The sequence below is a fragment of the Varroa destructor genome, unplaced genomic scaffold, assembly GCF_002443255.2.
Source record: "Varroa destructor unplaced genomic scaffold, Vdes_3.0 BEIS01000002.1, whole genome shotgun sequence".
Lineage (NCBI taxonomy): Eukaryota > Metazoa > Arthropoda > Arachnida > Mesostigmata > Varroidae > Varroa > Varroa destructor.
Window position 1 is genome coordinate 42,492,768 of NW_019211455.1, and position 14,154 is coordinate 42,506,921.

Here is a 14,154-nt window from a genome sequence, read left to right on the forward strand (position 1 = left end):
AGGCAGTCTGGGGCGCTACTGCCGTACTGAAGACAGACGTTCGGCTTCCATCACTCCAGTGAGGATCTAGATTGGCTCGGTTTGTACACGAGATCCTTTCGTATCAAGACTGTGTTATAAGCGTTCGACTTGTTTTATGGCATACCGCGCAGCCAACACGCACGCGAGTAGGTATTTCCTCGCCGCCATACCATCGCATCAATGAAAAGCGCAATATTTTTTTACAAGTTGTCTTAGCGTTTTGAGCATCTTATATTGTTTTACGCGTTTAGAAGCTATTAAAAGTTATTGGCACATAAGGAGGCCGGTGACAAGACCCTCATCAGCGCAGCCATGAAAGAGCTTGACGTTGTTCAGGTCATTGGGCGGTTTGGCGTTTACCATGGTAAGACAGAATGTAGTTTCTAGTTTTTAAGCTCGAATGAGGAATGCATGTACTTATTCTCTTCATTATTATTATTATAGAAACTGCTCTACTTAGATGGTGTCTTCATACAAAATAACTTGTTATCATGGAAACTTGTGAAGGACTTTGTGTATGTTGAAAGCGGAGAAACAGGACAGCTTACCCTTCGTTGATGAAACGTAAATTCAACGGAGTTACAGTCGCAGGATCATAACAAATATGTACGTAATTTGTTGTGTTAACAAACCAATACACCATACTTTGTTACACTTTCTCACACTTCGGCTTGTGGAACATTTAAAATAAAACTTACCTGATCTGTTCGTATTAGGTCCATGAGTTTTAAATTTTGCGCGATTTTATGTGTGTCTTATGCTAGGGCAGCAAATTTTCAATATCTTTCCTGCTTTGCAGGGTTGCACTCAAAGCTACCCTTGTTTGTTAGCAGACAATAAAAACGAACGGAAGCGATTATGAGTTTGAATAGAGTCCTCACAGGAACGACTGTATATTTTGAGCTCGCTTTGCGAAAAAAAAATGCTCGTCTAAATCCATACATTTGAGGCAGTGATTTGAGATTACCACGGGCACTCGTCCTCAAATAAGGACAGACTTTCAACAAAATATAAATATATCCTTCCCTCGAATCTCGTACGAAAATATTCGCCATCTACGCAAATTCTATATTCATGGGTTGTATCATACATATACAGGCTACACAATTCGAATAAATCTATGGCTATTTAAAGCCATAGAATTCAAACCCTCAATAACAAGACATTCCCTGCAAACAGATGGCGGTGACGTAACGGTGGATATGGTAATCATTGAAACAGAAGTTGTTGGATTAGGCCTTGTGTGATCGTAATTACTGCGTATTGCTTATTGTCGTTCCAAGGATCAATCCGATCTGGCGGTTGCTAAGTGAAAAGTTTATGTCCTTCAAAGAAATCGCATAACACTAAATTCAATGCTTGATATTATATAATAATTAGAAATTCGTTATGCGAAATTTACCGGGCATCACATCGTTAAAGGCCATGTCCTCGTTGCATTGTCCATTTAAAACCACATCATAACCGGATTTTATGTGTAGATCATTTGAGCGTTATAAAAAAATTTAAGTACTCAACTAATAATGGCGCCAGCAGTTCTAGTAATAAGGCCATAAAGAATTAAGGGCAAAGTATATCAGTATAACTTAGAGCTAAGTTGATAGTGTTTTATATTGGCTGGCCTTAGTTTTAATGTCATTCAATGACGATGTGATGCCTGACGAGCGCAAGTTCCACCTTACTCTAGCTCTAGATTATTTATTGCTTCTACGAGTTGTTAAATCTTTACAACCTCACGCAAATCTGTTTCATGCTCATACTGTATCACCCTGGCCATATATGATGTAGCTTAATTACACGGTGATATTCCTAATGCTGATGCGATCATGTAATTCCAGGCGTAGTCACATTACTAGCGTGTCTGCGCGCCTTCCCTGTCGCGTGGACTAACTTGATGTCGCCTTTGATGGCGGCCGACGTCAAGCACTGGTGCGCCCCCCCGAACTCCAGCATACCTCGAACCTGGTGGAGGAAGCATGGCTTGCCCCGTGTCAACAAGTGGTCATTGGAACCCGACGGATGTTCGATGTACGCCTGGGAAAGCCAGCCAAACGAAGAGTTCGGAATACGTTTTGATCGAGAACAGTTGTTGAGTTGTACTAATGGTTTCGAATATGACCGCGAAGGATTCGGACTAACAGCTACTGAAGAGTGGCAACTCATTTGTGGGGACGCGTGGAAAACATCCGCGATGCAAAGTATCATTATGGCGGGCTCGTTCGTAGGGGTTATTATCTTTGGCAGGCTGTCCGACAAATTGGGCCGCAAACACACGTTCTTCGTAGGCCTTGCTCTCCTGTTAAGTACTGGTATAGCTGCAGCCTTTGTCCATAGCTTTATAACGTTCAACATTTTGCGTTTCATTTTGGCCGGAGCCACTTCCGGTATGACTGCGGCGCTCGTTACAGCTTTCATGGAAATCCTACCCGAATCAGATCGCATCTATATGAATATTGGCTTTGGAATAGGTTATACCGTGCCTGTTATATTTATACCCTTGCTGTCCTATTATCTGTTGAATTTCCGTTATATGCAACTCGCCATCGGCCTGTCGGGCCTCTTGATTCTTCCGTTCTTCTGGGTTATCCATGAATCACCCAAATGGCTCGTGGCCAAACACCGTTTCACTGAAGCGGAGCAGGTCATCGTAAAAATACTTAAGATGAATCGGCGACCAGTACCCGACATGACAGAGGTCATGCCGAAGCTCGCAATTCATGCCGAAAGTGAAAGTACGGTCAAGAGTCGAAACCTGGGGTTTATCGATATTATGAAAATTCCCATACTACGCTATACCGCACTCACTACAGGATTGAACTGGTTTTGCTGGTCCTCGATTAGTTACTATTGTGCACTAAATGCGCATCGGCTACCAGGGAACCCTCACCTGAACTTCGCCATATCAACCTTCGCCGAGTTCCCATCGGCATTTATTGCTATGTACCTCATCCGCAATTGTCGTCGTCGACAAACCCAGATGTTCAATATCATCGTGGCGGCCTGCATTTTCGCGGCCGTATTCTTTCTCGATGACAGCTACAAGCTGACGAAAGTCTGGGGAAACATGATTGCAAGAGTGTTTGTGAATAACTACGGCTTCATCGTCTGGGTTTCAGTGCACGAGGTTTATCCGACCCCGGTACGAACGGCTGGGTATGCATCAGCCATGATGCTGTCCCGTGGCGGAGCTGCATTCGCCCCTTTCATCAAAAATATCGGAGACTGGACCCACACTTCTGTACCATGTTTTATCATTCTGGGTCTATGCGCATCAATCATCGGTTGTGTTGCCTTGCTGCCGGAAACGCTGAATAAAAAATTGCCCGACACGATTGATGATGTCAAAGCTTTGTACGGGAGGGACGGTTACATCGTTGCCAAGTACGCGAAAGCTGTGCCCACACACATTCACTCGGACTGTATATAACGCAATTGAGGAGGTAATATGTAATAAAAAAACAATGTAGTAAATAGAGTTTGTCTTTCTTGGGATACAGAAGCTAGTGTCTAAGTTCTACACGTAGCTGTATTTTTGTGCACGATTCTGAGACGTGTTAAGTAGCCAAACAAAGTCATACAAATATCGATAACTATCTTAGATACTGAGAAGTTACGTCATACGTACCGTTAGCAGACATTCAAGGGGCTCAGATCTAAATTCTAAGAATAACTTTCAACAACAATCAACCAAACATGTTGGTGCTTGTTTCCAACTGCCGTTTACTCATTCTGTTTTACTGTCTTATAAAGTAGATGTATACACTTCTATAAAAGTTGGCACTATGTTGATAAATACAACTGTTAATATAGACACCGAATGCGTTAGTAATCAAAGCGCTATATCTAACTCAATGCGGTGAAATTTCATTTATTACCATAGGATTTGAATATTTTAAGTATATAAGAATGCTCTAAATCGCGCGGCCTTTTTTTTCAGTAATTCAGATGTATTCGTGAGCGTTTCTCTAACTAAAATTCAAAAATCTTGCTCAGAGAAGGTATGTTCTGTCGACTATACTTTCATGTAAATGTGCTCTCCATTGCGAGATTTCGTGGCGGGATCTTAACCAGAAGCAAATTCGTGTGTTAATTCTTGGTAAGATAAGCCTAATGATGGAACGAAGTACAGGCGTAGATAATGATCTTTGCTCGTGGAAGGCCTACAAATACTTCACACCCGACTTCAAACAAACGCTTATGGTAAAAGTTTACATTATTAACTTGATTATCACAGACTGAAGGCTATTACTTCGCAGAGTACCTTCACATCGCCCTCTTAAAACCCTACGTAAGCGTTTCCCGCTGTGTTCACCGAACAAATGTTACAGTGAGTCCGCTTCTTGTAATACGCTTAATTTAAATCCAAATATTATATAACAAACGCAGCTTTCAGATACAGTTGTCGATGGGAAAATGTATGTTGTCGTATAATATTGAAAGTCGGAGCTAAAGTTATGGATTTTATCCTGGTGTTGCGTTGTAGGGCGAATAAATATGAACTGCCCATGCTCCAGAACCTCGATGTGTCGTGTTAAATGAGATCGCTAGAGTTCACGACCTCAGGAAGAGATTGGTGAAGGTAAACCTAGAAAAAAAAATTGTATATATAGAATTTTGGATTTTTAATGATTAGAGCAACGTATAGAGTCGTTAGTGATCAAACATCAAATGGGCAATGACGATGCCGACATGTATTATTGATTTAATTACGGGAATAACGTTTCTATTAGGATCGTTATGCCTAGGATATTGCAGCAAATCACCTACGGCCGTTTTGTAAAGCATCATGTTGATCGGATTTTTTTAGAGGAGTCATACGACTTCAGAGATCGTCTGAATTACGAGGATCGTTAGGATAATTACATGTCTCTTGAATAAAAATAGATTTGAGTACGGGCAAACGGCGTGAGAGATAGCTTACTTTGCATTCAAAATGTATTATAAGCACGGTCTTATTGTTGTGCGGTGCCCACTCTTGTATCATATCCACCCATTGTGTGGCTGTATATTAATTAGCGTTTAGAAAAATGCTCTTTCTCCTGTAAACCAAAAGACCATAAAACATCAAAAATGAGGTAAATCAATAATTTTGTAAATAATATTCAAGCGGTCCATCAACGCACACATAACCTATAATTCCACTTTGATCGTTACGTGTAAAGTTGAATGCTCATAACCGAAGTAGAGATGGATGTGATGATAGATTACTGGGTACTTGTTTGCAATATCATCCTCGTATGATTTACAAAGCAATAAATACGGCCGTTCTGTCATCGAAACTCTGCTCTTTTTTCACACGACTGAATATCAGCCTTATTTGGCAATTACTAAGTTTTCATAGCGGGTCGAGCGTGAACCCGGAGAAGAGCCTAACACGCGTTTATAGTTAAGACACATTGCCTCGTTTACCATTGCCGCCGGTACTGTTGCCCTAATCAGGACTGCTAAAAGGACACTTTTTTTAATATTTTTTTTTAAAATCATTTTAGAAGTGTGCATCAATATATCGCGGCGGTTTCGTTTAACAGCGATTAAAAATTGCAGAGATCGCTTTTTCTCAATATGACCCGAACAGTAAAAAAAAACAATATTTTCAAACTACCTCTCATCCAGACGCAATATAACCCCCTCTATTCTTAAACGGTACACGAGCCAAAAATGTTCAGAATACTGTAGATTTTATTACACCATAAATCTCTGTACGGGAACGTTCCTAGTCAATTTGTAAAAGGTGTCGCTCGCGGTTAACCTGGTCTTCACCTTTACATCCGAAGTAACCTTCATGTGTTCTGTAACCATTTGGAATGACATCCTGAATGTGCCACTTCCGCCATTCTATTCAAATGGGCGGAACACGTATCGACCCAATTTCAATAACGTAATACTTTGTAGACCCAATTTCAATAACGTAACATTTTGTAACAATTTGCTTTGACTTACTATCATGATGAATGAAAACGATTCGACTGGGCAGTCAACTGCAGATAAACTTCTACCAAATTTTACTTCTAAAACGCCGATTTATCGATTGTCATATCTCTCAACGCCTTCTATCTGGCGGTTGCAAAGCCGTCAAGTCTTCATATTGAATTACTCGAGGACTTGTTCCAATTCATTCGCTCGAAATAATGCTAGTCACTGTTATTCCTGTTTCTTTCCGCATCAGATTTTTTACTCGAAGTGTTAGCCGGTGGCTTTCCTGCAGCTAGGTCGTTACCTTGCGGCGTCGATGCAGACTGTTTGTCTGTGGTGATGCGTCCTGGCGGTACAGCGTTAGAAGTTTTGCTGGTACTATCCTTCGACTCTTTCGAAACCATTGGGGGCTTTGCTAGCCCAGCTTTGACAGGACTAGGCGGTGCCTTAGCCCACCCGGCAGAAGCTGGTGCTGGATGCGGTTTCGCTTTAAAGCCGGGTTTATTTGATGCAGTGGCGCCTTGCTGCGCTATAGCGCCATGGCTCGAAGAATTAGCTGAGCTTCCCAGAGCTTCATTAACGTCATTTGATGGCTGGCCACGCAAAAAAGCATCGCAGATAACCACGTGCCAGAGCAGTCCAATCGCTTCAACGGGCACATGAATAAGGAGCAACGCGAACTGCTCCAGGTTCAAGCCTAAAAGCGATCCGATCATTACTAGCATCGACGCTGGGAGTGCGACGCCGCGGTAAATCACCATAAACTGATGATATAGATGACACACTCTTTCGCAGGGAGGAACCGGGGCGCCCCCAAGAATGTTCAATACGAAACAGGCTGCTGCAACACAATGAACGCCCATGACGGCAAGGCGAAGGGCAATGAGGACTAGCTTCTCATATAGCTGAAGACTTGGACATTTCGTGAAGAAGCTCCAGACACCCACCCAACCGGAGAGCACCATGTAAACATGGAAAATAATTGCCACAGTGTAGATGTATCTGGAAACGAGGTAAGCGAACATTTGCTGCTACGAAACTGCTAGAAAGCCAAAAGGTTTCTCGCCTTCTTCTCGAAAACGTTTTTATTTGAGGTTGTTTTTATGTTTAAATGTAATCGCTAAGAGGTAAAAAACTGAAATTCGTAAAAGAGCCGACTAGAAAATTTCGAAAGTACCCGTTCTTTATATAAGCATACATAATTTTTGATAATGGGCAACATCAGCTCTTGCAAAGATTAATCAGCTACAACATTTCTCCTTGTCACTTTCGTTGAATAGAGAGCATATATGCATAGCATCGCTTTAAAAACATCCCTTAGGTTACCACCCCTTGCCTCTCCCCCCTGATGATGCTGTGAAAACGTTCTAGTCAACGATGATCGTTCAGGTTTGAATCCAAACGTACGTACGTTTTATTTATTGCTAAAATAATAATAATTTATTGCAGGTCATCAGACGTTTGACGCAATGCCTAGTTAAGGTAGTACCAGAAATCCTACGTTGTAAAACATCTAAATTTTCTAGAGGTTTCAGGAGCAGGACACTTAAATGTTCAACGAGTTCATAGTCAATATAGCAGCAGATTACTTTTCGGTTCGGATAGACTTTGTTTAGGTGAATGTCTGTAGTCAGTACAGACGTGGAAATACCCCGCTTTCAGGTCAATATTGCTTGATAAGCAGGAGATATCGCATTATCGTCAAATCCACTCCTGTTTTGAATGGCCTGATCAATGAAAGTCCTGTTCGCCACAGTACGACCGGAAGATGGCCGGTAAAAAATAACAACGAGTACAATGCTTATGCGTCATGGTTATAAATGTTCGACATGCGTTAAATGGCAAGAAAAAATACCTCAAGAGATTATCGCCTCGATGAATGGGTGGAAATTTCGGATGTTTTTCTATCTTTTCCAATAGTCGAATTTTCCCAACATTCCGATTGACGAACTCACAGAAACTCGACATGATCTTGTTAATCGGAACTCTTTGCTCCCGCAATCTTTGTCTCACACAACGAATTTCGTTTTCGTTGTGAAATTGATCAAAAGATACTCGCTAATTTCAATATATGGTAACTGTATCAACGTAATCTGGTCCCCAATGATTACGATCACCTAGAAACGCCTAGCTACCGAACGCAACAACAGTTATCGAGACTTGAACCTGAACTAATGGCGTTAATCGAGGCACGTAGCTTCTCAAAAAATAGGCTTTATTCATATTGGCTCCAATGAAGACATTGTATCGACGCCTTTAGTAACTGCCCCGTACGTTATACATAGGAGATATAGGGCTACGGATGTCATGCGACGTTCAAGGTCAATTGTGTTTTCAATGAATGACTTTCGTCCTATAATTTTTGGCTGATATTTTTTGGATCTAAGACGGGAGATCGATTTGCCCGTTTTCACTTCTTCATATATCAGAATAAGCGTTTACTTGCTTCGTCGGAGGAAAAGTTAGCCGATGATACCCTATCTGAAGCTCTACGAAACCTCTAACCCGGTAATGCTAAATGCGCAGTGAGTTATAGAACCTTAATGTGCAATGCAGTCCATAGCACTAAATAAACAAAGGTTCGAATCAATTAAGCTCGAGAGTGGCGGAAGCAAAAATCTGGCCCCAATGATGTTAGGTCCAGCCAACAGAATTAATTTACATAACATGTACTTATACCATAGTAAGGTCAAGTTCCAATGCAAGTATTACTCAAATTCTATCGAAAGAAATTTTCAAAAAAATATAAGTTTTGGTGCCGAAGCATCAACTTCGATCTGGCGCACCAAGTACGGCAGCAATTTAAATAGCAGATAGAAATTATCGTCATTAAATTGGGACAGATGTATTGCAAGAGAATATGGTGGTCCCGGTACGATGTTGGCGTTGACTAATAGCTAGATTTACCCACTTGACGATTTGCTGTAGTTTTTCGTCTTTGCCTGCAGACTTGACCAGGGCAATGCCTATTTCAGGCTCGAAAGGTTAGGCCTAATTTTGCTTGAGCCACTACCTACTATTGTTGATTGAACGAATCTGGCTTTTCGCGCAATAATCGTATAAGTTAACATAGCCGCTACTTCGGAATTGAAACACTAGAAACAGCGGTGGATACACATAGCCGTAAAGCAATCACGACAGAAAGCTTATCAGAATTAAATATTAGATAAAACACGCAGGCTTTTAGACAGTCGTATGTATTCATTTTCCCTCAGCGAACCAATTAACAAATAGATACTAGGAGACCACTTCGGCTATGTGTTTCGATATCGCTAGATCAGAAAGCTGTGTAATTTACTGAAAACAAACAAATATAAAGTGAAGTCTTTGAAATAACAAATTACGTTTTTGCACAACTCATTGCCATAATACTTTGCCGGTTGGTTCTGAGGTATTTACTGGCCTATTTTTATGACACGCTCTTTGCAATAGTTACCACGGGATCAACATGATTCGCTTCGGATTCACCTATATTTGTATCGTTCAGTGTACCATTCGACGTATCTGTATATTGGATTGTGTTGTCTAGCTCGTTCTTTCGTACAAACAATGTATGCCATGCCGAGAACAAAGGATAAACATTTCCAAAGAAACAACAATTAGCTATTCTCACATTCATGATCTGTCCTGTAAAGGATACAGTTTTGAGAACGATCGTTCAAACCTAGCCTATCTGATCTCTGCAATTAAGCAGCTTTAGTACTGTCGAACTTGTATTTTCCATCAAAATATTGCACTAACATTTATGTACACCTATCGATCAGAAGTTATCAGTTGGAAAATGACCTGAGCTATAGCTCAACTGTGGAACTTTCTGCCTGAACTTCCCGGGACATTCGTCTCCGCTGCTCTATATCCAATTCAATAATAATGATAATAATCACCAGAAGTACGGAATCAGGCCACTTGGTAAGAAGGGCTCGCTGGTTCTCCTAGTGTCGACCGGATTCAAGAGAGATGGTGCCGTCCCAACGGTATCAATGGGTTTCGGGAACGTAAGGTTTGAAGATGCTAGTTTAAGCTGTTAGAGAAATATCTGATCACGCCTTAATGTTAATAATACGGAACAGAATGAAAAATCGCACATCAAGCTCACGAGGAAGTAACACAAATGATTGAATAGTATCTAGGATGTTTCTGCTCGGAGCTAGTTCGAAGAAAAAAAATTTAAAAAACAGTTTCCCCGTCTTAAAAAAAAATTTGCGCCAGAATAAACGGTCAAGCACTGTGATGCTGATCGGGTCTGGCTAGCTCTTCAAAAAAACTCGATAATTCGATACGCATTAATGTAGAACTTTTTCGTCCAGTATAGAAGATGTAGCATAAGGAAAAACTGTCAATTTTGTAAACGCCAATAAGTTGAAGTACACACGGCATCTGTCCCTGAATAACTTGATTAGGAATGCGCAGAGCTCCGTTATAGACAACATTCTGAGAGACCGAGGGCATCGATAAGCCCCACTAGCCAAGGAGGAATGCTGGAATGTTCTAGCAAAATATGCTAAAAATCTATAAATGGAAATAGAGCGTCGATTGCGTTCAAGTTGAAAAGTTACATTTTGGCAGTGGTAGACGCTATTTATCCGAGCTCAGTGAAACAGTATCGCAGCAGTACTTAGAACAATGCACACTTACTGAGGCAAACTATTTAGGGCAATGGAATTAAATCACAGCACCAGTAGGCATAGTTATTCCACCATTATAAATCCATTTGTCACGTAGGAGTACCGTGTAAGTTTACAAGGAGCATTTCGAGCAAAAATTAAAAATGGATCATTCCAGTTACTTGAATCTATTGTTGCACGCATTCGCAAGGACCTTTATGATGTAAGCTCATAGTTTGTCGATAAATCTCTGGACAAAGAGGTCCCATAGATTACGTTGCCTACTGCCCAACCAATGATATCGATAAATGTCTCCCCTTGTGAAAATACGTTAAAAATACCCCAAAAAACAAATACCCTGGTGGGAAATTTAAAAGCTGTATTTGAGTCAGGACACGCCACAGGGCCAAATAAGATATAACCAATGTCTTACCGTTATTACTATTTTACAATTGAAAGACTAATTATATGTGATTAGAAGCTAGAGGTATAATTACTGAAATTTTGTATAGATTTTTGAAACACTCCGTGAAAGTGACGACAATTGATTCTGCAGTATGATGCGACGGCACCCTTTGGTGCGCTGGCAGTACCTACAGTGGGTAACAATGCCTTTAGCATGGTGCTGCTACATAGTAAACGAGCAATTTCGCCAATCGTAAGCGTGCGTAGACAACGAAATTAATTGTAAATCAGCCATTTTTGTCTGGAAATCTGGGTGAAAAGCAGCGGAAATTGAGTCAAGCAGAGGAATGCAGGAACATAACGTACGAGAAACCACCTATTGGAAATGCTGCCGGCTCTTGGGATCGTATACATAAACCTTATAATAATAGTATTAATAACCGAAACCCATACAATCAAAGTATGAAGGCTTTAACTTTATAGAACTTTGTTTCAGTATGAAATTCCTTCGATGCTGTGCAAATAATAATAATAATAATTAGAAAGTTAGCTCCTATTAGTGCATTAAAACGGCTAGGCTATATACTTTATTGAGTGAATGGTTTGCAATGAGGTCACTGTTTAATCGAAATTATTCATTTAAAACTTAATAGGGTTCCTTGGCTGCTCCGTCCGTCCTTGCCGCCTTTTCTATTTGGCAAGGAGATGCTACGAACACTTTTCTGTCGATTTAACCCATCTCTTGTTTACAATGACTGATCCGAAGGCAAAGGTAGCTCCGCCTGCGACTTGTAGCACACGACTGCCTGAAGTCAATAGCACGTTTATCTGTTGCCATTCAGAACGGCGGTAGTCGACATCTGTAAAATCGATACATTGATAATAGTTTAACATGCAGCAGCGAGCATTGCCTTGTCCCTTTTGTCTTTGAATTTGATGTCTACGAAGCCTTCAATAGTCCCGGCCATGGCTTTCATATTTCGCGAGTAAGGGGGGGCGGGGGCTAAAGCTGTTAATAACTTCCAGATTAAGCATTAATATTGTAAGGATCTTTCGTTTTTACGTTACATTCTAGTCGCTGTATGTGTTCATCCTAACGCCCCTGATCCTAGCTATGCCCCTAACTCGAAAAACAAGAGGCTACGATAAACCTAAAACTTCGTCTGATATTTCCAAAGATGGGGGTTTTCATCATGTCCATCAACAACGTCACTCTTTGAAACTACGACAACAACTTTCAGGTAGCCCTGATCAGAGTGAATTCGACAGAAACTCTCTTGATGCTTCTTTGAAATTAAGAAATTCATTGTCGAAAACGGATTTATTAGTCAGTAAATTGGCAAACCAACAATACATTGCAAGCGTCTGCTACTGGTATATCAAAAGGGCGTGACGCTTTCCGTTTTCTGATTTCTAATTGCTTACTCCAATCATAATATTCTACTCACATTTTGGAACTAGCTTTTTGCTTTCGCAAGTCGTAGGCTCTTATTAATGTTCCTTTGGTTACTATGATGGGGAGACATATGGAGGTTGCGTAGCTTTCGTAGTAGTGAAGTTTAAAGCGACTCCTGAAATCGAGGCTACGAGGCAGTCCAGGCCGAAGGTCGGCTAAAGAAGAAACAGTAATAAGTTAAGCATTGCTTCAGGCGTCAGGTTTTTTGAACATGAAACGAAGCATGTCCATGCCCGATTTTGAACCTAGGCCATTACGTGTTCCTAGTTCTAGCAGAGCGCTTCCTCACTAGCGCACCATCACGAGTACTGTTTAATTACCCCGTGTATGTCATTCGTCCACTTAACCCCTGTAAAAGGTAGTCAATCACGTTTCATTTCTAGGCTGGTTTAACAGACAAGCCGCGGAACCTTCGGTGAAATGGCCTGAATAGGCGAAAGACGGATATGGTAATGATGAATGTCGCCCTAATCAGCACGACGTTCTTCAGTAACACGGCCAAGATGTCGACGTTTCTGCAGATACCTGTATAGGTGTCGCAGATTCTGCGGTGTAGCTAGACTCGAAGAAAAGATCCATCAGTAATTCATGACCAGCCAGCGACGGGTCAAATAGCAACGGTAACAACAACAGCAAAAATAAGAAATCAGAATTGACTGCCACGCCCACGTAACCGTCAAAACTTATTGTTCCCTAAGGCGGTTTTCCCGACCCAAGTTTTGTTTTGGGTGACGACATTCTTTGGCCCGATGCTCCGTCCATACAGTTTTACAAGCGTCACGCGAATCAGAACGGTAACGGAATAATCAGTAATGGAAGTGATAACGGCGTCGATGCGCTCCTCTTGTCCGAGGTCCTGTCAGCCCGGTTAAAAACACTCTCTACCCAACTGCGACCCGTACGAGTAGAGCTAGAAACAGAAACGGAGGAACCTTTGACTGGGATCAAATTCCTTTTGGGTATACCCAAAAACAGCCAACTTGGATTCTGAAAAATCATTATGTTCAAGAAGTCGATTTTTTCTCAGACAGACTGCACCGTCCCTTATAAGTAAAAAAAAATCAATGCCTGAATTTTACTAAAAGCAATGATTTCGCCTACTTGCCCGCGCTTTTGAGTGAATAGATGCTTCAGGCAAAGGACATTATAATTGAACTTCATAACTATTATAATTTCCATGCATTTTCTTAAACAGCAAAATAGACAAGAAATTAGGCTCACCTTATTACCACCTATGACGATAACGGAGAAGCTCTTTTAAATTCACAGTTTTATGCCATGAAATTTTCGACATGGTTAACCACTCGTTTATTTTATACCGGTACAGCTTGAAGTAGAATTCCCTAGTATGCTTGACATATTCTACTATCGTTAATAACGACTTCAATTAGCAGACGAAAAGGCCGCAGATGATGGATAAGTGGAAGGTGACCGTAAAGAAGCTGGCTGGACTGACGAAGGCTCAAAACAGTTGCGGTAACAGGCCGCCGATAAATCCAATGATAAGGGCTTCATGATGTGTGGCTTTGATGTTAACGGCGGTTGTGAAATCTGCGATGGTCTAACACATCACAGTTAGGGCGGTGATCTTTAGGGTTCAGGCACCGGCAACCGAAATGGGGTCCTGAAGGTCAACAACAACAACAAAAGCAGCAGCAGCAAGGACCGCATCAGCCTTGCGTCGCCGGGTCATCGTCAATCAACAGTAACTGGTTGAACCTTTAGAAGGAACTTTACAGGTACTTATTTTGATAA

At 41.2% G+C, this 14,154-nt stretch overlaps 2 protein-coding genes across 3 annotated transcripts; one reads left to right on the forward strand and one right to left on the reverse strand.

The window, feature by feature from the left end:
- Nucleotides 1-190: 190 nt before the first annotated feature.
- Nucleotides 191-3,492, forward strand: LOC111244303 (organic cation transporter protein-like). 2 transcript variants are annotated; one of them, XM_086981807.1, is made up of 3 exons: nt 238-385; nt 529-627; nt 1,860-3,492. In XM_086981807.1, the coding sequence occupies exon 3, from the start codon at nt 1,916-1,918 to the stop codon at nt 3,446-3,448; it is 1,533 nt and encodes a 510-aa protein (XP_086837933.1). In that variant the 5' UTR covers nt 238-385; nt 529-627; nt 1,860-1,915; the 3' UTR covers nt 3,449-3,492. The 2 variants fall into 2 exon arrangements, with proteins under 2 accessions (XP_022646988.1, XP_086837933.1); XM_022791253.2 differs by lacking the exon at nt 529-627 and having other exon boundaries at nt 191-385.
- A 2,221-nt stretch (nt 3,493-5,713) lies between these two features.
- LOC111244305 (uncharacterized) lies at nt 5,714-7,950 on the reverse strand. Its single transcript, XM_022791258.2, has 2 exons — nt 7,790-7,950; nt 5,714-6,936 (listed from the first exon to the last, which is right to left on the reverse strand). Exons 1-2 carry the CDS (start codon nt 7,900-7,902, stop codon nt 6,153-6,155), a joined length of 897 nt encoding a protein of 298 aa, XP_022646993.1. The 5' UTR covers nt 7,903-7,950; the 3' UTR covers nt 5,714-6,152.
- Nucleotides 7,951-14,154: the final 6,204 nt, after the last annotated feature.